General features: G+C 51.8%; 1 protein-coding gene, 1 long non-coding RNA gene and 1 other non-coding gene across 4 annotated transcripts; all 3 read right to left on the bottom strand.

The window, feature by feature from the left end:
- Positions 1 to 7,495: 7,495 nt before the first annotated feature.
- Positions 7,496 to 12,324, bottom strand: LOC128800219 (uncharacterized). Its single transcript, XR_008434937.1, has 3 exons — positions 11,869 to 12,324; positions 11,444 to 11,504; positions 7,496 to 7,989 (listed from the first exon to the last, which is right to left on the bottom strand). It is a non-coding gene; the product is annotated as an uncharacterized LOC128800219 (long non-coding RNA).
- Positions 12,325 to 15,453: 3,129 nt separating this feature from the next.
- Positions 15,454 to 20,576, bottom strand: PSMB3 (proteasome 20S subunit beta 3). Of its 2 annotated transcripts, none has more exons than XM_053965445.1 (6): positions 20,455 to 20,576; positions 20,065 to 20,249; positions 19,063 to 19,170; positions 17,199 to 17,376; positions 16,398 to 16,492; positions 15,454 to 15,560 (listed from the first exon to the last, which is right to left on the bottom strand). In XM_053965445.1, the coding sequence occupies exons 1-6, from the start codon at positions 20,455 to 20,457 to the stop codon at positions 15,512 to 15,514; spliced, it is 618 nt and encodes a 205-aa protein (XP_053821420.1). In that variant the 5' UTR covers positions 20,458 to 20,576; the 3' UTR covers positions 15,454 to 15,511. The 2 variants fall into 2 exon arrangements, with proteins under 2 accessions (XP_053821420.1, XP_053821421.1); XM_053965446.1 differs by having other exon boundaries at positions 20,065 to 20,159.
- A 1,740-nt stretch (positions 20,577 to 22,316) lies between these two features.
- On the bottom strand, positions 22,317 to 22,390 carry TRNAN-GUU (transfer RNA asparagine (anticodon GUU)). The gene has a single exon. It is a non-coding gene; the product is annotated as a tRNA-Asn (tRNA).
- Between the last annotated feature and the right edge of the window lie 1,776 nt (positions 22,391 to 24,166).

Here is a 24,166-nt window from a genome sequence, read left to right as displayed (position 1 = left end):
GGCCCCGTGCGCGGCCCGGGGCAGCGACACGCGAGGCGCAGGGAGAGCGAGGAGCAGCCCCGGCGCGGCCGCGTTCCGCTGCGAGAGATCCGCTCCGGGCTGCGGCTGCCGAGGGGACGCTGCCGGTTCCCGGCCACGGGCTGCCCCTGCTGTGTCCCCGCCGCAGAAAAGGGGCCGAGCTGGAGTTAACCCAGCCACGGGAAATGACTCGTGGCCTTCCAGCCCCTGGGAATTCCAGCCCAGGGCGAGGGCTGTGGGCACGGGGGCACCAAGTGGGGCGCTTGAGCTCGCTGAGCCCCGGGAACAGATGTACATCTGAAACAGAGATTTTTAGAGTTGAATTAACAAAATGAATTAAATATTTATAATTTAGCTTGTAGAGGTATGTATTGAATTTTAACCTTTTACTTAAGAAACCTCTGCCTGGTACAAAGGGCACAGGAAAACGCAAAATTCTGAAGCTTCTTGCATAAAGAGCAATACCAGAAGAGGCAAAGAACCCAGATAAAGAAGCTCCTCTGTCTCCAAGCCTATCAAGACTGACAGACGTACTCAGATCAGCACCAAAGGACCAAAAGTGCACACGGAAAGGAGAAAAATTCAAAAGTTCAGCCATGAGGAAGACCACAATCTTCAGCCTCAGGACCACCGAGAGACCCCCGTGCGACCACCACAGCAAACCAGGCGTGCCCAGAAGGGCGGGGGCTCATTTAGCGTGAGAGGCGAGGACAGGCGGGGCCAGGGGGTGAACAGGCACGGAAAAGTTGTGCAGTGTATTGCATATGGAACAGCTTTGGGAATAAAGGTGTGGGTCACACCGAGGCTCGGGACACAAGTTTTGGAGAGCGATCTCCCCTGTGCTGGGTGCTGACACACACACCCACTGCATAACTACCCCAGGCTGTGGGGGCTGTTTGTTTATTCCACGGATCGCTTCACATCCCTGGCCTGTGGGTTTGTCTGGTTCTCTCCACACTGACCCAGGCAGATTTTTTTTTATTATTCCCAAAGGCACAGAGGTGCATTGGAGTCACACATGGAATAGATGTCGAGCACTTCAAATATCAGCTTTACTCCACAACTGACCTCTGAAAGCTTCAGGCTTTGATCAAGTGCTCAATTAATTAATTAATTAATCTATCCATTACTTCAGTGGAATTTGTATTGTGACCCTGATGAGTCTCCACATAACACTTCAGAGGCTGAATTCATAAATTCAGACTTCCTGAAGAGAAGTTCAAGGAGCTCTGGTCCGTGTGTGTCCTGTCCTGTACCTGAATCCCTACACGTTTCCCTGTGGAAGCCCACCCTGGAGCAGGTGACCCCAGGGACAAACAGCTCTGGGGCCTTTTCTTTTCGTGGAACTCTCAGCAGCAGCAAACACTGGAAATAAAGGCTCTGGGGAAAGGTCCCTCCAGGAAAGAACAGTGTACAGAAAGCAGCCTGTTGTCAGTACGTGACAGAATGGCTGCTGTGGGGCACGGGGTACAATTCTGTGACCCCAGAGGCAGCAGGCCCAGCTCAGCGGGGACAGGGAGCAGCCACGGGGCAGGGATAGAGCAGGGAAGGTGCTGAGTGCTGTGAGCATTGTGGATGAACAATGTCCCTCTGCAGCTGCAGGACACTGTCGGGCTTGCCCAGTGTGCAGCTGGGCTGGATCATTTCTCCAGCCTGCACCGAGGCAGCTGAGCTGGGAGGAACCCAGGGCTCTCCCTGCTGTTTGCCAGCCAGCGGCAAAGGCCGAGAGCAGACTTGGCCTTGGAGGAGCTGAGGATGAACACCCGTTGTCAAAGCTGTAGAATGAGGGAAGCTGCCTTCCCAGTGTGCCCACAGCCTTCCCAAGTGCAGCTCTGTCCGTGGGCACCTGCTTCCCTCTGGCTGAGCAAACCCCAGAACCAGTGAAGGCTCTGGCCCAGGGTCACCCCCAAGATCTGAACTTTCCTTCTCCACATTCCTGGCATGTTCAGCTGGGTTGTTGCAAGGTCTGGTGGTGCCTCCCCCGTGTCTCCCTGTTTTGAACCATTTAGGGTTTTTACCACTAAGTCCACAAGTAATTGGGGCTTTGCTTACAAGCAGTGCACACTGGAGTGTGTCCTGCATTTAAAGTCTGCTGACTGGACCTGCAGAAGGCTCAAGGACTGCAGAGCTCCTTCAGGGGAGTGCCCAGCTGCCTCACTTCAGCAGTGAATTATCCTTCTCTGAGTTAAAGCTGTGTGGAGACGTGTTGCACTCGGCATGTACCATGTGTGCCTCTTGTACATTCGTGGGAGGGGGCATTCCTAACATACAGACTTGTATCTTAGAGAGATTCCAGCCCAGTTTTCATGCTGTGACTTACTGAATTCAAATTGTAGCATTTCTTTAAGATACTGAAATTCACGCTCTCATAGTCCTGGGGAAAACAAAACAAAACAAAACAAAAACAAACAAACAAAAAACAAACAAACAAACAAACAAAACAAAAAAACAAACAAAAAAAAACCCAAACCAAACCTGAGTATTTGTTATGGACAAATTCAATTGGGGAGGCCAATTATAGATAAATCAATTAACAAGAATTTATTAAGCAAGCAGTAGTAAGCAAAAGACAGCGCTGGGTGGCCTGGGAGTCTCTGCTCTACCACGGCACGCTCCCCCTTTGCCCTTTTGGTTTTTATAGTCCTTTTTTTTTTTCCTTCTTTCTGGTTGATGTATTTTCTTTCAACGCACTCTGTGCCTGTGCAATTGGTTGCTAGGGGGGGTCTTTTTTTTCTGCCCCTGGTGGTCGTAGGGATGAAGGCTCCTCATCTTCCTTGCAGATTGTCCTTGGCCTAAAAGTTAACTTGTATATAATTAGTTTGTATAGAATTAGTTACACAGTTTTCTATGCTAGTTGCATCTGCACAATTCTTAAGCAGGATACTTGCTGTTCCCTCGGGCCCCCTTCTCCTTCTCCTCCCACATCCTGAAATTCCCTACTCAGTTCAAATTCTTATCTCCTTCAATGCTTGTGTTGATGAACAAAGACCTTTTTATTTATTACAATCCCGCCTTTTTACCAATTTGTTCATTAAAACGCTTTAACTCTTGGTAGCTTAAGACCAGGGTTTCAGCTACTTCTGAGTCCCTGGGCAATGCTTTGTACCTCTCCCTAATAAGCATTAGATGAGCTGCCTCTAGTCTTCCTTTTACAATGTCTATGGTTTTATTAAAAACGCAAGGTCCGAAAGTTAAACTTAGTAACAACAATATCACGGTGTGAAAAATGCATATTTTATGATTGGCTTTACGCAATAGTTACAATGAATATTATATGTGTAATGTTGGAAAGTTATGCTGTATTAGTTCTCTCAAGTAGTGTGTTGAATGTATTTTTAGGTTATAACACAATGTTAAAATACTAACTATACTATGTAAGATACTTTTTAACTACCTCAAGAAAGAGATGAGATAATCAAGGAATTCTTCGCACAAGGATAACAAATACAGAAACCCCTAAATTTTCCAGAGGAGAGGAATTTATGGCTTTCCTTATCAACAGAAACGAGCTTCTTCAAGCCTGACTGAGACTCAAAGGCACCTGGGAATTAACAGAAACTTTATGACAAGTACCAGACTAATTTCTTGTTTTAAATAAAATACATGCATAATCATGAAGTGTTTTGTATATGCAACAAGCTATTGCTTTTAAGGTTATTCCTTTGTTCACAAGGCATGCTTGTTGTGGCTTAAGTGCCCGAGAGCATCCGGACGTCCGGAACTCTTTGCTTTTTATTGTCTTGTAATTGTCCTAACTCTAAATTTTTATTACTTTAATTGTATTACTATTTTTATAACCATTTTATTATTATTAAACTTTAAAAATTTTAAAAACCAAGTGATTGGCGTTTTTCACAACGGGACCTGCAGGGGTTGATAGGAGCGTGGAAAGCCAAGGGGAGCTGCTGAACCAAGTCTCATACCAGCTCTGCTGTGCCTCTCTCTCCATCTGAGGCCTTCCCTTAGTTCAGTCATTGCACCTCTCACAATTCCCCTGTGGTCTGCATACACACAGCATTCCTCCCTAAGGGCAGCACGTAATCCTCCTTGTTGCAAAAATATTACATCTAGTCCTCTACGATTTTGTAATGCTACCTCTGACAGGGATCCTACAGACTTCTCAAGGGCCGAGATCGACCGTTCACTGCGGGCTAAGTCTTCATCTACAGCAATCCTCAAGGAATTAAATTCTTGATTCTGCTTTACTAATGATGCCACCCCGGTGCCAACAGCTGTTCCACCTACAGTCATTAGGGTAGAGGCTGTGAAGGGTTCCCTTTTTGATAAGTGGTGTTCAAGAGTTAAACACATATTCCTCAGGATGATAAATGATTTTAGGGACTATTACCACTTGTATGCAAAACTCAGAGACTTCGTTGAATAGGTCAAGAGCAATACAGGGTGTAAGCCCCCCTCTGGAGCATATCCATTTAGTGGTTTTGGCTGCAATTAACCATTTTGCCAGGTTACCCTTCTGCTGTGCCTTACCAATTGTCTCACATAAATGGTTTTTTTGCCACGGGACCCTCCCTGTGCATCGTCCCTTTCCAGTTACTGCTGCTAACGTTATTCCTTGGGTCTGGGGGTCCTTCCAGCTACATTGTGGAGGATTGCTCCCATTAACTCGCTTGGGTTTCTCATTGAGCCCTACTGCCCCATAGAAAGGAGGTTTAATATCAAAGCACAGCCAGCATTGTTCAGTAATGTTAGGTCGTGTTACATTGAGGACTTGGTACGCTGCCTGCATAAGTTTCCAAAGGGTACTTTGCTGGGGATCCGGGGTCGGGAGTATGAGGGTCTCGTTTCCGGGCATTGTGGTGTCACTGGTCCCTGTGGCTGTCTCGGTTAACTTCTCCTCAGCAATTACAGAGTTAGGGCCTATGGGTAGAGCATCATGTGGTAGGATTTCCTTTTTTATTTGAATGTACCCTCCACGATCCTTACCCGGTTCCCAACACCTTACTCCCCAAGTTTTTCCTATCATTCCCCCTGCATCCAGGGGGTTGAGCACTTGTATTTTCAGGGACCTACAATCCCCCTTATACAGAATTTCTCCTGAGTGCCATACCACGGAGTTTTGCACCCCTCAGGGTACCATGAGACCTTTAAAAATTTATCTGGATGGGTGACAGCCCAGGTGGTTGCTATGGTTTCACAGCCCCAATACCCACACAGATATTCAATAATATCATACATATAATTACAATATCCCCTCCCAGGACTGGAACTAGGACACCAATAGGTAGCCAGGAGTTCAGGTTTACTCCATCCCCTCACAGAGTTTACCGAGTCCTCATTAGCAACAAAAAAAGATGGGAGCTGCAGTGGTGGCATTTTGCTTAACAACTTTCCCTTGGTCTATTTTGGTCAGAGTCCCATTAGCTGGCTGGTGTGCATAGTCCCCTCGTGCAGGCCTGGTACAACACAGAACTAACGTGCACAGAATTTGCCTGCAAGGGTGGAGTCCAAACCGCCCCAGGGTTTGATTATCATTATTTCCCCCTTCCCACTGTTTGGTTTGACATGTTATTGCCGGGCTCACCTTTACCCTTGGGAGATCAGGATCCTTGAGGCAGCTCTTGAAATACCTTTGAATTGTCCCAGTTTGAGGGCTCTTTCCTCCAAGGATATTCTTCAGGAGGACCCTTACTCTGTTTTTGCTGCCTCTTTTTGAATGATTCCCAGTTTTCATCCTTCACTTGTGGTGAGTCACATCGAATCCCAGGTAAAGTTTTATGGCAATTCCCTTTTATAATTCGAACAGTTAGGGGAATTGGTGCATTGGAGTGGAAACAACAATTTTCAGGCCTAGCCCCCTTAGTAAACACCTCCCACCACTCTTGGGATTCCCTTGGTAGGGTCCCGTTCTCTTCTCCAATCTTTAGGACTGACTTTGTCAGTTCTCTTTCTAATTGATAACACCCTTTACAAATACCCCTAGGAGGGGTACCTCTATAACTATGGACTCACCACCATTCCTGGCAAATTTTACAAATATAGCATACAAAAGGGTAACAATCACAATCCTTACTTGTACAATAGACTCTAAAATCATCAGTTATAGGATATCCATAATCCAATATCTCACTATACCAGCTGGTTTGTACAATTTTTACTGAGTCCATTAAGTCTGTTTAAATGTGACCTTAGGATCCCCGGTTTTTCTCCAGGGGTCTTCGGCAGCAGCAGCAGTAATCGGTCCCTTTATTCAGCTCGCATGTGTCCATCCCTTCTCGGCGGTTCTGACTGCACTTTCTGTACTGAGTAAAACAACATAGGGGCCTTCCCAGTTTGGAGTCAGTGAGGTTTCTTTCCAGGTTTTTATTAGCACCTTATCACCTGGTTTTATATGATGGATTGCTAGGTCTAAAGGAGGTCGTTGCACTAACGACTTGAACCCAGCTGTAACCCAGCTCCTCTAAGCCCTTCCCGAGCCTTCATACGTTGCATGACATATTGGTTAATTTGTTGATTACTTATTTCAGGGTGATCTATAGCAGAATCCATGTCATAAGGCATCCCATAAAGCATTTCAAATGGAGAAATTCCAATATCGGTTCTGAGCTGAGTTCGTATATTTAACAAGGCTAAAAGTAGACATTTTACCCAGGATAACTGTGTTTCATACATCAATTTAGTGAGTTGTTTCTTAATTTCCCCATTTACCCTTTCCACTTTACCCGAGCTTTGTGGACGCCAGGGAGTATGATATTGCCACTTTGTTCCTACTTCTTTAATTATTTTGGAGGCAAAGTGTGGCCCTCTGTCTGAGTCTATTACTTCTGCTAGTCCATAACGGGGGATTATCTCTTCTAATAGTGTTTTTACTACTGTTTGTGTAGTTGCCCTGGAGGTAGGGAATGCCTCTACAAAGTGAGTCAAGTGATCTATTATCACCAATGAGTGTTTTACCTTCCTACTTTTGGCAAATCAGTAAAATCGATTTGAATGTGGGAAAACGGTCTATGTGCCAATTCCCGTCCCCCCATTTCCCTTTGTCTCCATTACCTCTTGTTGACCCGTTGACAGGTTAGGCATTGTTGTGTTATTTGTTTAGCTAAGGTGTGCACCCCCATACAAGTGCATTTAATTGCAAATTGATCTATTAATGCCTGGGTACACCAATGTGTTTTTGTGTGAATTGCTTCCAGGATTTTTCGAGACACTGACTTTGGGAGTACCTCATGGCCATCTGGTGATTCTTTTCTATTTCCCTTCTCTATGATCCCCATTTCTCTTAGTTTTTCCTGCTCCTTTTCAGTGAACACCAATATCTGGATTGGTCCATGTAGTATACAATACTTCTTGTTGGGATTCTTGCAAACACAATTTATTCCACACATCCCAAATTCTTTCCAGCAGTCGTGACAAGGTTCGCTCTCTAAATCAGCTCCACAATCGGGGCAGTCTTCCCTAACCCTTTTGGTAATTACAGTTTATTTTAACACTCTAAGAGCCGCATTTTTTTGCCTCTTGATCAGCGACATTGTTTCCCCTTACTTGGTTACATATCCCGCTCTGGTGGCCTTTTACATAAACTACAGCGATACCTTCAGGCAACCTTAAAGCTCTCAGTACTCTCCTAATTAAATCCTCACGAATTAATCCCTTTCCCTGTGAATTAATCAAGCCCCTTTCTTCCCATATCTTTCCAAATGTATGTATTACCCCATAAGCATATTTTGAGTCTGTATAAATAGTTCCAGCCTTTCCTTTTAACAGCTCTAAGGCCCGTAATACTGCATATAACTCACAAGCCTGTGCCGACCACCCTGAGCTTAATGGCCCTGACTCTGTTACCTTCAAGGTTTTTCCATCAATTACAGCATACCCTGATTTTCTTTTTCCATCTATTGCTCGAGACGACCCATCCACAAATAATTTCTTGCCATCTTCTAGTTCTTCTTCCTCCAAATCAGGCCTTCTTCAATAACTTTTAGGCAATCGTGTGTCAAGTTTTCACTAGGTTCTCTGTACAGAAATTGAGCAGGGTTTTGGAGGGAAGTGGTTTCTAAGCTTAATTTTGGTGAGGAAATCAGGCTTCCCTCATATTTTAGGAGCCTAGCATCTGTGATCCATTTCTCTGCTTTTTGCTGTAACACTCCTCGAATGTTGTGGGGAGATAGTACATGTAATTCCCCTCCAAAGGTTATTTTTACTGTTTCCTCTACTAACATTGCTGCTGCAACTATTGTTTGTAAACAAGTGGGCCAACCTCTAGATACTGGGTCTAACAGTTTTGATAAATAGGCCACTGGTTTTTTACTCCCTGCCCAATCTTGAGCTAATACTCCGTATCCTGTACCGTCCTTAATGTTTACAAAAAGATAAAAGGGCCTTTTTAAATCAGGAAGACTGAGAACCAGTGCATTTACTAATTCTGCCTTGAGGTCCTGTAGATTTTCCTCATCTTCCCGAGTCCACTTAAGCAAGCCTTCTTTTGTTAGTTTCTCATATAGGAATTTTACTTTCCAGCTAAATCCCTCTATCCATTGTCTACAGTACCCAAACGATCCTAGCAGCTGTTTAACCTCCGGCTTCATCCTTGGCCCTGGCATAGCCAAGATTCCCTTAACCCTTTCCGGGTCCAATTTCTTCATTCCTTGACTCAGTCTATGTCCGAGATACTTCACCTCTTTTTCCACAAATTGTAATTTGGATTTTGACACTTTGAGTCCTTTCAGGCTTAGAAAATTGAGTAATCTTACACTCTCTTCCCTGACAACTTCCTCTTCTTTTTCAGCTATTAACAAGTCATCTACATTCTGAATCAGGACAGCCCCTTCTCTCAGTTGAAAACCTGTAAGTAACTGCTCCAGTGCCTGGCCAAATAAATTAGGGGACTCTGGAAACCCTTGTGGGAGTACCCTGTGGGTGTCTGGGTCTTCCCATTCAAAGGCAAAATAGTCCCTACAACTCTCTTTGAGGGGACATGCCCAAAATGCATCCTTTAAATCTATAACACTATACCACTGATTTTCGGGGCCTAACTGACTTTATAAAGTATAAGGGTTAGCAGCTACAGGGAATCTTTCTAGAGTCCTTTTGTTAATTTCCCATAAATCATGTACCAAACGGTATTTCCCATTGGGTTTTTTAACAGGAAGGATAGGAGTATTAACAGGGGACATGCAGGGTTCTAATAACCCTTGTGCTTTTAATCTTTCCATTTCAGGTTTGACCCCTTTCCTTCCCTCATTTGGAATTGGGTATTGCTTAACTCTAACTGTGACTTCAGGATTCCTTAACATTACTTCAAAGGGCTTTATGTCCAGTCGGTCTGCTGTGACTGGGGTATTCCACACTTCAGGGTTAATTTTCTGTTCGTCCTCTACCCGAAGAGAACATAATTTAATATTTAGCTTTTTGTCATTTATGTCGATTCCAATTCCTAATTCAATCATCAAATCTCGTCCCAGTAAGTTATAGTCAGCCTCTGGAACTAACAACAGTGACCCTATACCTATTTTGGAGCTGGTTTCAAAAATCACGTCTTTGATTACAGGCACTTTAAAGGCTTCCCCTTTTGCCCCGACTACCTGTATTGTTTCTCTTGATAATTTACACCCTGAGGGAAGGGTTTGAACCGTTGATCTCTCAGCTCCTGAGTCCACAAGAAACTCATATTCTTGCTGCTGGGGACCAATTTTTAGTTTTACCAGGGGCTCTGTTTTTTCCTGGGTCCCCAGCAAATAGAGCCCCTGACCCCCTCAATCTTCCTTGAATTGCTTTTCATCTGCCAACATTTTCTGCATTCCCGCCAAAAATGCCCTCTCTTACCACAGTAAAAGCAGCTTCCCTGTCCACCCTCCTTTTCTCTTCTCCCTCCTTCCACCCTCTGGCCGCTCGGATTACTTCCCTGGAACTGACTAAGCGTTCCCCTCTGCCCTTCATGTACCACAGCCATCATCACTCTTGCTTGTTTCCTCTGTCCTTCCTCCTCTCTCCGTACATACACTTTCTGAGCTTCCCGCAACAATTCATCCAGGCCTCTACCATGCCAATCCTCAATCTTTTCCAATTTTCTCCTAATATCAGGCCAGGCTCTAGCCACAAACTGGGTCTTTAACAACATCTGTCCTTCTGGAGTGTCAGGATTTACTCCGGAGTACAGCTGAAAAGATCTCCGGAGCCGTCCTAACCATTCCGTGGGGTCCTCATCTTTCTTTTGACTCTCACAAAAAGCTTTATTCACATTCTGCCCCTTAGGGACTGATCCTCTGATCCCCTGGATAAGAATTGTTCTTAAGTCTGCCATATGTGTCCTATGCAGGGGATCTTGCTTATCCCAATTAGGACGCTGTAAAGGCCATTTAGTATCTGCTTGGGGTCCTGCCTGATGGTCTCTATCCCAAATTCTCATACCGGCTGTCCTGATCATCCCTCGCTCCTCAGATGTGAATAAAATCCCCAGTATTGACTGCATTTCGTCCCACGTATACACGTTGGGCCCCAGAAACTGATCCACCCGCTCTGCAACTCCAAGGGGGTCTTCCAATAGATGTCCCATTTCTTTCTTGAACTCCCTCCCATCTCCTGAGTTGAGAGGTACCTCCACATAACCTATTCCCGGAATTTGGGCTGGTTGTCCCTGCTGACCAGCATTAGGATTAGGGATCATTCCCAAAGCTACTTCCCTTAATGGATATAGAGCTTGCCTTTCCCTCTCGCTTTTCCCCCTTGTTAGGCTACGAGTAACACGACGATTTTCCTCAGGGACCGGTTCCGGGATTTCTACCTCTTGGTTATCAAAATCTCCCCCTTGATCCAAATTGGGGTAGACTACTGGTGGTGCTGGTGGGGGTGGAGGAGGGGAGGTATGTATGGTAGAGGGGGTGCAGTTGGAACTTTCTTAGGCTTTTTATTTTTCTTTTTCCCTCCCTGGGTGCTTAAGGCAAAAAGTTTTGCTCTTGTTTCCCCCACTACCCAGAGAGCAGCGTACTTGCTCTCTTCCATATCAAAAGGTTCTTTAGAATTTACATAAATGTTTAATGCCTGGCAAATCCAGTCCTCGAAGCTTCCAAACACTGGCCAAAATGAATTATCACCACAGATCTGTTTCCCTCCCCATACTTCCATACAATAATGTATCATTTTTGCCCTATCCTTCCCTTTTCTTGAAGGGTATTCATCCCAAGATTTTATTATTAAACCTAACGGACTGTCAGGTGGTATCTGGGGAAACTTTACCGGGGTCCCCGTCCCCATGGAATCAGAGGGCTTGCTTTTCCTCTGTCCCATCTTCCAGGACACCTTCACACACACACACACACACTCGCGGCCCCCTGTTCGTGGCCCAGCCCCTCTCGGGGTCTGGAAACCGCACTACTTAGAGGACCACACTCGCCTCGTCCTAAAAGGACGTCTCGTACGTTATGTCCTGGGATCCCAACCCCAACCGAGCGGATCCCACTTTTATACTCACGCTGTCCTGCGTCTCCACCCGGGCTTTGTGCACAAAGATTCTGGGGTTACCGGTATCCCTTCTGCTTAACACCAAATTTAGGTTCATTGGTGAGGGTCCAGGAAGGCAAAGCCTGCAGCAGGGCCGCTGCAGAGGCAGCGGGGCGCCTCCCTGATGAGGAATTCCCACCCGGCCACCCTCATCCGAGTCACAGCACCAAATTTGTTATGGACAAATTCAATTGGGGAGGCCAATTATAGATAAAACAATTAACAATAAGTTATTAAGCAAGCAGTAGTGAGCAAAAGACAGCGCTGGGTGGCCTGGGAGTCTCTGCTCTACCACGGCGCGTGCTCCCCCTTTGCCCTTTTGGTTTTTATAGTCCTTTTTTTTTTTTTTTTTTTTTTCTTTCCAGTTGATGTATTTTCTCTCAATGCACTCTGCACCTGTGCAGTTGGTTGCTGGGGGGGTCTTTTTTTCTGCCCTTGGTGGTCGTAGGGATGAAGGCTCCTCATCTTCCTTGCAGATTGTCCTTGGCCTAAAAGTTAACTTGTATATAATTAGTTACACAGTCTTCTATGCTCGCTGCATCTGCCGCCTCCAAAAAATCCGAATGATCAAGGATGTGTTGCAGCCCCAAGCTGCCCCCACCTCAAACCTGCACTGCCAAGGGAACCCCACAAACTGACATCAGGAACCTGGGCTGGCCACTTTTCTTTCCCAGGGAAAAAGGACCGGTCTGTGTCTCCAGGGGCCTGTGGCCCTGAGTGACCGGACACCTCCAAAAAATCCGAATGATCAAGGATGTCTCCCAGCCCCAAGCTGCCCCCACCCCAAACCTGTGCTGCCCTGACAGTCCCAAGGGAACCCTACAAACTGACATCAGGAGCCTGGGCTGGCCACTTTTCTTTCCCAGGGAAAAGGGACGGTCTGTGTCTCCAGGGGCCTGTGGCCCCGAGTGGCCGGACACCTCCAAAAAATCCAAATAAACAATGATTTGTCCCAGCCCCAAGCTGCCCCCACCCCAAACCTGTGCTGTCCTGACAGTCCCAAGGGCCCCCTACAAACTGACATCAGGAGCCTGGGCTGCTGAGTTTGCTTTCCCAGGGTTGATATCTCTCCTTTGTGACCAGGGCCCGGCGCTCCCCCTGGGCCGTCGGGCCCCGGGTGTCCTTTTGCCTCCTCCGTTTCCACACGGAGCAGGATTTCTCCGAGACCCCATCTGCCACCCCCAAATACCCAGGGGATTTTTTTGGTGCCGAATGCCTCTTGGAAACTGACTGTACAAAACTTGGCGCTTGATTTTTTTCTGTGCTGGATTTCTCCTTGACAAAGCTGCCAGCACGTAACCCTTACACCAACCACTTCCCTGGGCCCAGAAATCACAACCTTCAGAGCAGCAGCGTGGGACCCTGCCCACTGCCCCTCCACTGGCACCTTTCCAAAGCATTCCACTGCATTCCAGTAATACTCTGCATTTCCAGCGGGCAGCCTGCCTGACCCTCATTCTCACCCTAAAAATGCACTAAGGAATTCTACATCAGCCCTTAGGAAGGTGTAACAATGCCCTAAAAGACACCAGAAAAGTCCTAAAAAGCCTTTCAAAATCCCCTAAATATTCCTAATAGTCCTGCCAAAAAAATCAAGGAAACCTCCCTCAGCTCCAGCCTCTGTCACCCTCAAGCCCCCACAGTGCCCCTCAAGCTGCCCCTCAGCCTTTATGTGCCGTGCCATGAAAAGACCCAAAAAAACCCATAAAAATTCCCTAAAAAACCCTCATCTTCAAGATGTCCTAAAAGCCCCACAAAAACATCAAAATAGCCTCAGAATACCCTTAAAATACTATAAAAAATACCCTACTTTTTAAAAACCCCTAAAACACACCTAAATAGCCCTAAAGAACCTTTAAACAAATCCCTAAATATTCCTAAAAGAGCTCTAAAAATATCCCCAAAATCCTTAAAATGCCCTGATAACACCCTAAAAAACCCTAAAAGCTCCCTCAAAAGACCTAAAAATACCCTAGTCCTAAGAGTCCTCCACATACCCTCAATAGTCCTAAAAAAGCCCCAAGAACACCCAAAAAAAAACCTAAAAATTCTAATTAGTAGTAAGAAAGCCCTTAAAATACCCTAAAAAAAAAATCTTTTCAAAGCCCTGAAAAAGCCCTAAAAGTATCCTAAATATTCCCAGAAAATTCCTAAAAACCTCAGGTGAAAATAACCCTAAAATATCCTTTAAAAGCACTAAAAAACCCCTAAAAAAGTGCTCAGTCCCCAACCTTTACCAGTCACTCTCTAGCCAGCCAACATCATCCCTACCTTTTCATTAGGGTCACTGCCTGCAGCTGCTGGGAGGGTTCTGGGGCTGGCCCAGCAGTAGGGTCACTGCCTGCAGCTGCTGTTGAGGAACACTGGTGTTCCAGGGGTGTGTTTAGGGTGAGCTTAGGGTTGGGGTGAGGGCTGCTGCTGCACCCTAACCCTTCCTGGTACCCCGTGTCCTGTCCTTTGTACCCCTAACCCTCAGGGTCAGCTCTCCACCTGTCAAGTCCCCCCATTTTTGCCCCTCAGCCCGCAATGCCTGTGTGTCACCCCAAGCCCCCCGACACTGTCCCGTGGACCCCTAACCTCCACCGTGCACTTTCCACCCTTGTAGGGGTGGTTTTAAGGGTGAGGTTAAGGGTGCTGTGAGGGCTGGTTCACCTGTCACCCTCAGGCACCCCCCACTTTGTCCCTCAGGACAGCCCCTGCCTCTCAGCCTCCTTGTGTCACCCTCAGGTTCCCACCGCAGCCTCTCAGCGTCCCTGTGCCACCCTGGAGCCCCCCTTTTTACTCCTAAAGACCCCTTCTGCCTCTCAGCTGCCCCCATGTTCTGTGTCACCCTCCAGCCCCCTCCCCTCAGCCCCAGGTGCCTTTGTGACACCGCACAGCCCACAGACGCCGTCCCTGCCTGTTTTCTTTGGGTGTTGTCCTGCTGCGAGGGCCGCACTATCCCCACGAGTCCGGGCTCCCATGTCCTGCTGCAGGGAGTCACACCTGGGGGATGGGAGGAGTGAGGGATGGGGCAGGGGCGGGATGGGGAGGGGTGAAGGGTGGAGAGAGACTGGGGAAGGGGTGGGCTGGAAGGACAAGTAGGGGTGAGGGGTGGAGATGGGGACAGAGCAGAACAGGGCAGAGGGAAGAGGGACATTTGGAGGGGGCACCCCACCTATCCCAGACAAAAGCTGCAGCAAAATGCAATTTGGGATGCCAGGGCAATGCCAAACACCACCTGCAAACTGACATTAGGAACCTGGGCTGGCCACTTTTCTTTCCCAGGGAAAAGGACCGGTCTGTGTCTCCAGGGGCCTGCGGCCCTGAGTGGCCGGACACCTCCAAAAATCAGAATAAACAAGGATGTGTCACAGACCCAAGGTGCCCCCACCTCAAACCTGTGCTGCCCTGACAGTCCCAAGGGAACCCTGCAAACTGACATCAGGAGCCTGGGCTGGCCACTTTTCTTTGATAGGGAACATGGCTGGTGTTTGTGTTCAGGGGCCCCAAACCATTCCGTGCTTCCAAAACCCACACCAGCAGAGCCCCTTTAAATGAGATTTTATCAATTTTAGCCAGTGCTGGCTGCCAGAGCAATCAGAGCTGGCAGGAAAAGCTGCCCCGGGCAGCTCAGGGGGAAGGAAAGCTCCTCTTGGAGCTCCAGGGGTGACAACTGAGCCCCCAGGGACGGAATTCTGCAGCCCCTGTGCCCAGCACTGCCCTTGGCATCTCCTCAGGGTTGGGGTTTCCCTCTGCTTGCTTGGGATTTTTTGTATTTCCATCCCAATTTAGGAGGTGCTGGAGGGATGAACTGGATGAAGGGTGACACCTCTGTGTCCCCTCTGTGTCCTGGCAGCCAGGGTGGCACCCCTTGGTCACTGCCATGTCCTGGCAGCCAGGGTGGCACCCCTGGGTCCCCTCTGTGACACCCCTGGGTCACTGCTGTGTCCTGGCAGCCAGGGTGGCACCCTGGTCCTGTTCAGAGGCAGCCAAAGGGAGTCCAGGGCAGTTTTTGTTTTATTTTACAAAATCCCGAGGGGCCCAGAGCTGGGCTGGGCTAATCCATGCGAGCCTTCAGCGTCCTGGTGGTGACCTTGTCCTTCTCTCTGGATGGGGGAAAAGAGGAGATGGTTTACTGCTAAAGCCAGGTTTAAACCCAGCCTAGAGCTCGTCCTGCCCTGGGCAGCCCCAGCTGCACGGGCAGGAGCTCAGCTATTTGGGACAATAAAGAAATCAACTCTTTGTTCTGGGGAGCTGCCAGGTCTGGGGCGCTGCAGGAGCAAAATGGGATTTTCCAAAGGCAGAGCTGGAGTTAGTGCTGCATGCTCATTCCCATGGGAATTCTGGGAGTTAGTGCTGCATCCTCATTCCCATGGGAATTCCAGCAGTTAGTGCTGCATCCTCATTCCCATGGGAATTCCAGCAGTTAGTGCTGCATCCTCATTCCCATGGGAATTCTGGGAGTTAGTGCTGCATCCTCATTCCCATGGGAATCCTGGGAGTTAGTGCTGCATCCTCATTCCCATGGGAATTCCAGCAGTTAGTGCTGCATCCATGAGGGGCAGAGCTCCTCAATCCCATGGGAATGCAGCCAGGGAATTCCTGAACAGCAGGACTCAGAATTCCAGGATTCCATCCCCAGTCCCACAGGAATGCAGACTGGGAATCCCTGAGCAGAGGGACTCAAAACTCCAGGAGTTATTTCTTGGTTCCAGCAAGGAACTGCAGCAGCAAAATCAAACCCTGGGAAGGGACAGAGCCCGGCTGAGGAGGGGCAGGATTTGGAGATCCCTAGAGGGAAGGGATAGGAAAAAGGGAAAGGGGAAAAAAGATGCTCAGCTCCTTGGATGCGGGGGGTCCTTGGGAGGAAGGGAAGCAGGGCCGTGCCCAGCCCTGGGTTCGGGCGTGGGGAAGGGAAGGCTCCCCGGAGCAGCAGCACTCACATGACGTGCACCACCACGCCCATGCCCGAGATGGCGTCCCTGTCCACGGCGTTGAGCATGGCCTGCGAGATGGTCTCGAAGAGGTGCTCGGGCTCCTGGGAAGCACAGGGAGCACAGGGAGCCTTCACCTGGGCTACAGACCCCCTAAAAACCCACCCCAACCCCCCAGACCCTGCAGGCTTCCCCTGTCAGGCTGCAGTGAGGCCTCTCCCCAGCTCGGCATCTCCAGGGAGCATGGGAGGGAGAACTCCTGAATCCACGGAGCCCAGGAGAGCCCAGGTGATGCCAGGTGATCCCAGATAACCCCAGGAGATCCCAGGTGATCCCAGAATATCCCAGATAACCCCAGGAGATCCCAGGTGACCCCAGGTGATCCCAGAATATCCCAGATAACCCCAGGAGATCCCAGGTGACCTCAGGTGTCCCCAGAATATCCCAGAAAACCCCAGGAGATCCCAGGTGACCCCAGAATATCCCAGATAACCCCAGGAGATCCCAGGTGACCCCAGAATATCCCAGATAACCCCAGGAGATCCCAGGTGACCCCAGGAGATCCCAGATAACCCCAGGAGATCCCAGGTGACCCCAGCATATCCCAGATAACCCCAGGAGATCCCAGGTGACCTCAGGCTACCCCAAGAAATCCCAGGTGATGCCAGGTGACCCCAGATAACCCCAGGAGATCCCAGGTGAGCCCAGGACATGCCAGATGACCCCGGGTGATCCCAGATAACCCCAGGTGACCCCAGGAGGTCCCAAGCTATCCCCAGGCCACCCCAGGTGTCCCCCAGCTGCACTGACCATGTCGGGCTCCCACAGGGACTCGCACATGCCGTACATCTGCTCGGAGCAGGTGCCGCTGACCACGAAATCGTCGGTGACCATGGGGCAGCCGATGAGGTCCAGGGAGCAGATGAAGGGCTCGTGGCTGAGCGGGTCCAGCCCCGCGATCACCGGCTCCGTGTAGTAGGGACCAAACCTGGGCACACAGCTGGGCTCAGGGCAGCCCTGGGCACAGGACAGCCCAGCTGGGACCGTGGGATCACCCAGCCCTGCTCCTCTGGGACCACAGGGATCACCCATCCCTGCTCCTCTGGGACCACAGGGATCACCCATCCCTGCTCCTCTGGGACCACAGGGATCACCCAGCCCTGCTCCTCTGGGACCACAGGGATCACCCATCCCTGCTCTTCTGGGACCGTGGGATCACCCAGCCCTGCTCCTCTGGGACCACAGGGATCACCCATCCCTGCTCCTCTGGGACCACAGGGATCACCCAGCCCTGCTCCTCTGGGACCGTGGGGATCACCCAGCCCTGCTCCTCTGGGACCGTGGGATCACCCATCCCTGCTCCTCTGGGACCACAGGGATCATCCCTGCTCCTCTGGGACCACAGGGATCACCCATCCCTGCTCCTCTGGGACCACAGGGATCACCCATCCCTGCTCCTCTGGGACCACAGGGATCACCCAGCCCTGCTCCTCTGGGACCACAGGGATCACCCAGCCCTGCTCTTCTGGGACCGTGGGGATCATCCCTGCTCCTCTGGGACCGTGGGATCACCCATCCCTGCTCCTCTGGGACCACAGGGATCACCCAGCCCTGCTCTTCTGGGACCGTGGGGATCATCCCTGCTCCTCTGGGACTGTGGGATCACCCATCCCTGCTCCTCTGGGACTGTGGGATCACCCAGCCCTGCTCCTCTGGGACTGTGGGATCACCCATCCCTGCTCCTCTGGGACCACAGGGATCACCCATCCCTGCTCCTCTGGGACCACAGGGATCACCCATCCCTGCTCCTCTGGGACCACAGGGATCACCCAGCCCTGCTCCTCTGGGACTGTGGGATCACCCATCCCTGCTCCTCTGGGACTGTGGGATCACCCATCCCTGCTCCTCTGGGACCGTGGGATCACCCAGCCCTGCTCCTCTGGGACCACAGGGATCACCCATCCCTGCTCCTCTGGGACCACAGGGATCACCCAGCCCTGCTCCTCTGGGACCACGGGGATCACCCAGCCCTGCTCCTCTGGGACCGTGGGATCACCCAGCCCTGCTCTTCTGGGACCACAGGGATCACCCAGCCCTGCTCCTCTGGGACCACAGGGACATCCCAGCACAGGACAATCCCCAAAATCCCAGCAGTGATATCTGAACACTCCTGCAGCTCTGGCAACTTTGGGGTTGTGACCATTCCCAGAGCTCACCCACCCTCCCTTCCCTGAACGTCCAACCCAGCCATTCCCAGAATTTCCAACCCAGCCATTCCCAGAATTTCCAACCCAGCCATTCCCAGAATTTCCAACCCAGCCATTCCCAGAATTTCCAACCCAGCCATTCCCAGAATTTCCAACCCAGCCATTCCTTGGCTGCTGTGCCCGCCCCAGAGCACAGCCTGGAGCTGTCCCCAGTCCCACATCTCTCAAAAATGTTCTCCAGGCACAGAAACCATCCCACAGCTCCTTCCAGGGAGAGCCCTGCGCTGGTTCTGGCACAGCAGAGCACCCTGAAGCAGCAGGAGCTCTGTCAGAGACAGTCTGGGGAGGATTTGTCACCCCAGGAGAACAAAAACCGGTTCAGGGGGGTGATGGTGACAGCAGGAAGTGATCCAGGCTCCTGTGGCCACCCCTGCAGCACACAGAAATTGCAGTTTTTGCAGCTTTACCTCCTCTCGTAGAGCAGGTTGGACACCATGCTCATGAAGGTCTGAGGCTTGATCTGCCTCCCCTCCTTCAGCTCGTACAGGTTCAGCCTAAACTTCAGCCTCTGGGCCCTGCAGGAGACCAGAGCCAGGCTTAAAGCAGGGCAGGCTCCTGCTGCTGCCCTCAGCCAGGCCTGGATTTCAGCCGTGAGAGCTGAATTGGAGCACTGAGGGCTCAGGTTTCGGAGTTAAAAGTTGACTTTTAGCAGGGAAAGGTGAATTTTAGGAGCGAAAGTTAAATTTCAGCAGTAAAAGTTCCATTTTAGCAGTAGGCGTTCAATTTCAGCAGTGCAAGTTGACTTTTAGCAGTGAAACTTCAATTTTAGCTAGGAAACTTCAACTTTAGCAGGGAAATTTCAACTTTAGCAGGGAAATTTCAACTTTAGCAGGGAAATTTCAATTTTAGCAGTGAAATTTCAACTTCAGCAGCTAAATTTCAACTTCAGCAGTGAAATCTCAATTTTAGCTGTGAAACTTCAACTTTAGCAGGGAAATTTCAATTCTAGCAGTGCAATTTCAGTGTTAGCAGTGCAATTTCAATTTTAGCAGTGCAATTTCAATGTTAGCAGTGCAATTTCAATTTTAGCAGTGCAATTTCAATGTTAGCAGTGCAATTTCAATTTTAGCAGTGCAATTTCAATGTTAGCAGTGCAATTTCAATGTTAGCAGTGCAATTTCAATGTTAGCAGTGCAATTTCAATTTTAGCAGTGCAATTTCAATTTTAGCAGTGCAATTTCAATTTTAGCAGCGCAATTTCAATGTTAGCAGCGCAATTTCAATTTTAGCAGCGCAATTTCAATGTTAGCAGTGCAATTTCAATGTTAGCAGTGCAATTTCAATGTTAGCAGCGCAATTTCAATGTTAGCAGTGCAATTTCAATGTTAGCAGTGCAATGCCAGCCCCGCCAGCCCCGCCAGCCCCCGCTGCCCTCCCGCCGGCCCCGCTCACGGTAAAGCCCCACTCACACGGTCTGCACGTCCGTGGCCAGCCCGGCCAGGCCGATGTAGAGCCTTTGGCCCATGGGGAAAATCTTCTGGAAGTCGGTGGTCACGGTCTGCGCCTGGACGCCGAAGCGCCGGTCGGCGGCGATGGCCACGCAGCCGCGGCCCCGCATGGCCATGACGGCGCCGCCGTTGTAGGACATGATGGACTGCACGGAGCGGCGGCTCAGCGGCACCGGAGAGAGCCCCGGGGCAGCGCCGGTACCGCCCGCCGGGGCCGGGACTCACCGCCCGCCGCTCCTTCCCCCTCTCCCCACGGGCCTCCCCTCACGGAGCGGCCCCCGGTGCCGCCCGCCGCGGCCGCTCCGTGCCCCGCTCCCCGCGGGCCTCGCTGGGCCGCGCCCCGGGTCTCACCATGGCTGCGGCTGCTCGGTCACGCCTCAGTCACCGCCGTGTCCCCGCCGTGTCCCCGCCGTGTTCCCGCTGTGTCACCGCTCCGGCCCCGCCGCGTCCCCGCTCCGGCCCCGCTCTGCGCCCAGGCCCCGCTCCGGCCCCGCCGCGCCGCCGCTGCTCCCGCCCCCAGCGCTTCCCATTGGTCACTTCCACTGCCGCTCCCGCCCCCAGCGCTTCCCATTGGTCACTTCCACTGCCGCTCCCGCCCCCAGCGCTTCCCATTGGTCACTTCCACTACCGCTCCCGCCCTCAGCCGTCCAATTGGTCACTGCTGCGACGCTTTCCATTGGTCACTGCTACCGCCGCTCTCACTTTGGCGCTTCCCATTGGTTATTGCCGCGCCGCTCCCGCCTTCACAGCTTCCCATTGGCTGCCGCTGCCGCTCTCACCTTGGCGCTTCCCATTGGTCATTGCCGCCGCTGCTCCCGCCTTCACCGCTTTCCATTGGTCACTTCCACCGCCGCTCTCATCCCGACGCTTCTCATTGGTGGCCGCCGCAGCCCGGAGCCCGAGCGCTGCTGGGGATTGGCGGGAGCCGCTCGGGCGCGCGAAGGTGATTGGCTGAGGCAGGGGACGGTGGGCGGGGCGGGAAAGTGGCGAGTCACAGCGTGCGCGCGAGGCATGACGGGAGCGAGGGGCGGGGCCACGGCGGGGAAATGGGAACAGCTGGAAAATGGGAACAGCTGGAAAAATGGGAAAACAGCTGGAAAAATGGGAAAACAGCTGGAAAAATGGGGGAAACAGATGGAAAAATGGGGAAACAGCTGGAAAAATGGGAACAGCTGGAAAATGGGGAAACAGCTGGAAAATGGGGAAACAGCTGGAAATGGAAACAGCTGGAAAAATGGGGGAACAGCTGGATCGGGGCAGGGCTGGGTAAATGGGGGCACAGCTGGATCAGTGGGGGAACAGCTGGATTGGGGAACACCTGGAGCAAATGGAGCAGTGCGTGCACAGCTGGATTGGGGAGCAGCTGGATCCATCGCGGGCACAGCTGGAGCACCAAGGGAACAGCTGGATGGGGGCAGGGCTGGAAGGATGGGGGCACAGCTGGATCCGCCAGGATGCGGCACATCCCGGCCCCGGCGGGCAGGCAGAGCCCGCCCGTGCCCGCTCGGTGCTAAATCCGAGGTTTAAATCTTACTTTTAAATCCGAGTTTTAAATCTTACTTTTAAATCTTACTTTTAAATCCGAGTTTTAAATCTTACTTTTAAATCCGAGTTTTAAATCCGAGTTTTAAATCCTACTTTTAAATCCGAGTTTTAAGTCCCCTTTTTGAACCCTGGGTTTAAATTCTATTTTTAAATCCCATTTTTAAAGTGCATTTTTAAGGGTTTTAAAGGTTCCTGGCAGGAGCCGGAGCTCGCGTTCCGCCCGGTGGGAGCAGCCCCGGGCGGAGCCGGGGGGAATCCCGGGCTGAAATGGGAATTCCGGCGTTTCGGGAATTCCGGCGTTTCGGGAATTCCGGCGTTTCGGGAATTCCATCGTCTCATTCTTCCATTCACCTTTCACGGCTAAAATTCAATTTTAACTCCCAGACTTGAGCTCTCAGTGCTCAATCTCGGCTCTCGCCGCTGGAAGCCAGCCTAGCTCCCGCAGCGGGAATTCCGGGAGCCCCTCCAGCCTCACTTGGAGGCGGAATTCGGATTGGGATGGAAACGGGACCTCAGGAGCCATTTCAGGGCCCGCACTCGCCCTCCTGGCCGGTCTGGGGCGCACCGGGAGCTGCTGTCCCACCGCGGAGCGGATCCCGGTCCCGTTCCGCCCGCCTCGGGCCGCTCCCCGCGCCCGGCACCGGGAAAAGCGGCAAAAGAACCGGCCCCGTCCCTGGGTGGGCTCGAACCACCAACCTTTCGGTTAACAGCCGAACGCGCTAACCGATTGCGCCACAGAGACCGCGCTGCCCGCCGGCCGTGCGAGCGGCACTCGGGACAGCGGGAACACCGGGAGTACCGGGAATGCCGGGAATACTGGGAGCGGGACAGCGGGAACACCGGGAGTACCGGGAATGCCGGGAATACCGGGAATACTGGGAGTACCCGGAATACTGGGAACGGGACAGCGGGAACACCGGGAGTACCGGGAACGGGAACGGAACACCGGGAATACCGGGAATACAGGGAATACCGGGAATACCCGGAATACTGGGAACGGGACAGCGGGAACACCTGGAGTACCGGGAATACCGGGAATACTGGGAACGGAACACCGGGAATACCGGGAATACCCGGAATACCGGGAATACCCGGAATACTGGGAACGGGACAGCGGGAACACCGGGAGTACCGGGAATACCGGGAACACCGGGAACGGGACACCGGGAATACCGGCAGTACCGGGAATACCGGGAATACTGGGAACGGGACAGCGGGAATACCGGGAACACCGGGAATACCGGGAACACCGGGAGTACCGGGAATACTGGGAACGGGACACCGAGAATACCGGGAGTACCGGGAATACCGGGAATACCGGGAGTACTGGGAACGGAACACCGGGAATACCGGGAGTACCGGGAATGGGACACCGGGAACACCGGGAACGGGACACCGGAAATACCGGGAACGGGACACCGGGAATGGGAACGGGACACCGGGAACACCGGGAACGGGACACCGGGAATACCGGGAATGCGAACGGGATACCGGGAATGGGATACCGGGAATGGGAACGGGACACAGGGAACGAGACACCGCCAATGGAACTGGGACGCCAGGAACAGGATACCGGGAACAGGACAGCGGGAACGGGATATGGGGACAGGCACCGGGAAAGGGACACCGGAACCGGGACACCGGAACCGGGGCAACCGAGCACCGAGACCGGCACCGGCAGGCACTGGCTCCGCCATCCCGGGAACCAAGACAGCGACACGGACAGCGGCTCACCGGGAACCCCCGGGCACGGGGCCACCGGCACGGACCGGGCTGCGAGCGCCGGCAGCGGGCGTGCGGGGGCTGCCGGTAATCCCGGGTGTGCGGGAGCCGCCGGTAATCCCGGGCGTGCGGGAGAGCCGCCGGTAATCCCGGGTGTGCGGGAGCCGCCGGTAATCCCGGGCGTGCGGGGGCTGCCGGTAATCCCGGGTGTGCGGGAGCCGCCGGTAATCCCGGGCGTGCGGGAGAGCCGCCGGTAATCCCGGGTGTGCGGGAGCTGCCGGTAATCCCGGGCGTGCGGGAGAGCCGCCGGTAATCCCGGGTGTGCGGGAGCCGCCGGTAATCCCGGATGTGCGGGAGAGCCGCCGGTAATCCCGGGTGTGCGGGAGAGCCGCCGGTAATCCCGGGTGTGCGGGAGCTGCCGGTAATCCCGGATGTGCGGGGGCTGCCGGTAATCCCGGGCGTGCGGGGGCTGCCGGTAATCCCGGGCGTGCGGGGCCCGCGCTCCCGCAGTGCCTCCCGCTCCTCCTCCTGCCCCTTTCCCCCTCCTTTATTTCCTTCCCGGCTTTTCCTTTTCATTTTATTTTCATCTTCTTCTCTTTTCCTGCCTTTTTTCTCTCCCTCCTCCCTGTTCCCCCCCCCCCTTTTTTTTTCTTTCCTTTCCTCCTGCTCTTTTTTCTTCCTTTTCCATTTTATTTTTTAAATAAAATGAAATTTCCCCCGTTTTCTTCCCTTCCTTCTCCCCGTGGTTTTCCATCTTTCCCTTTCTCTAATTTCCCTCCATTTTTTCTTTCCTTCC

Source organism: Vidua chalybeata, chromosome 26, assembly GCF_026979565.1.
Source record: "Vidua chalybeata isolate OUT-0048 chromosome 26, bVidCha1 merged haplotype, whole genome shotgun sequence".
Classification (NCBI taxonomy): domain Eukaryota; kingdom Metazoa; phylum Chordata; class Aves; order Passeriformes; family Viduidae; genus Vidua; species Vidua chalybeata.
The sequence above is the reverse complement of the archived record's forward strand: the minus strand, read 5'-3'. Positions and strand labels throughout refer to the sequence as shown.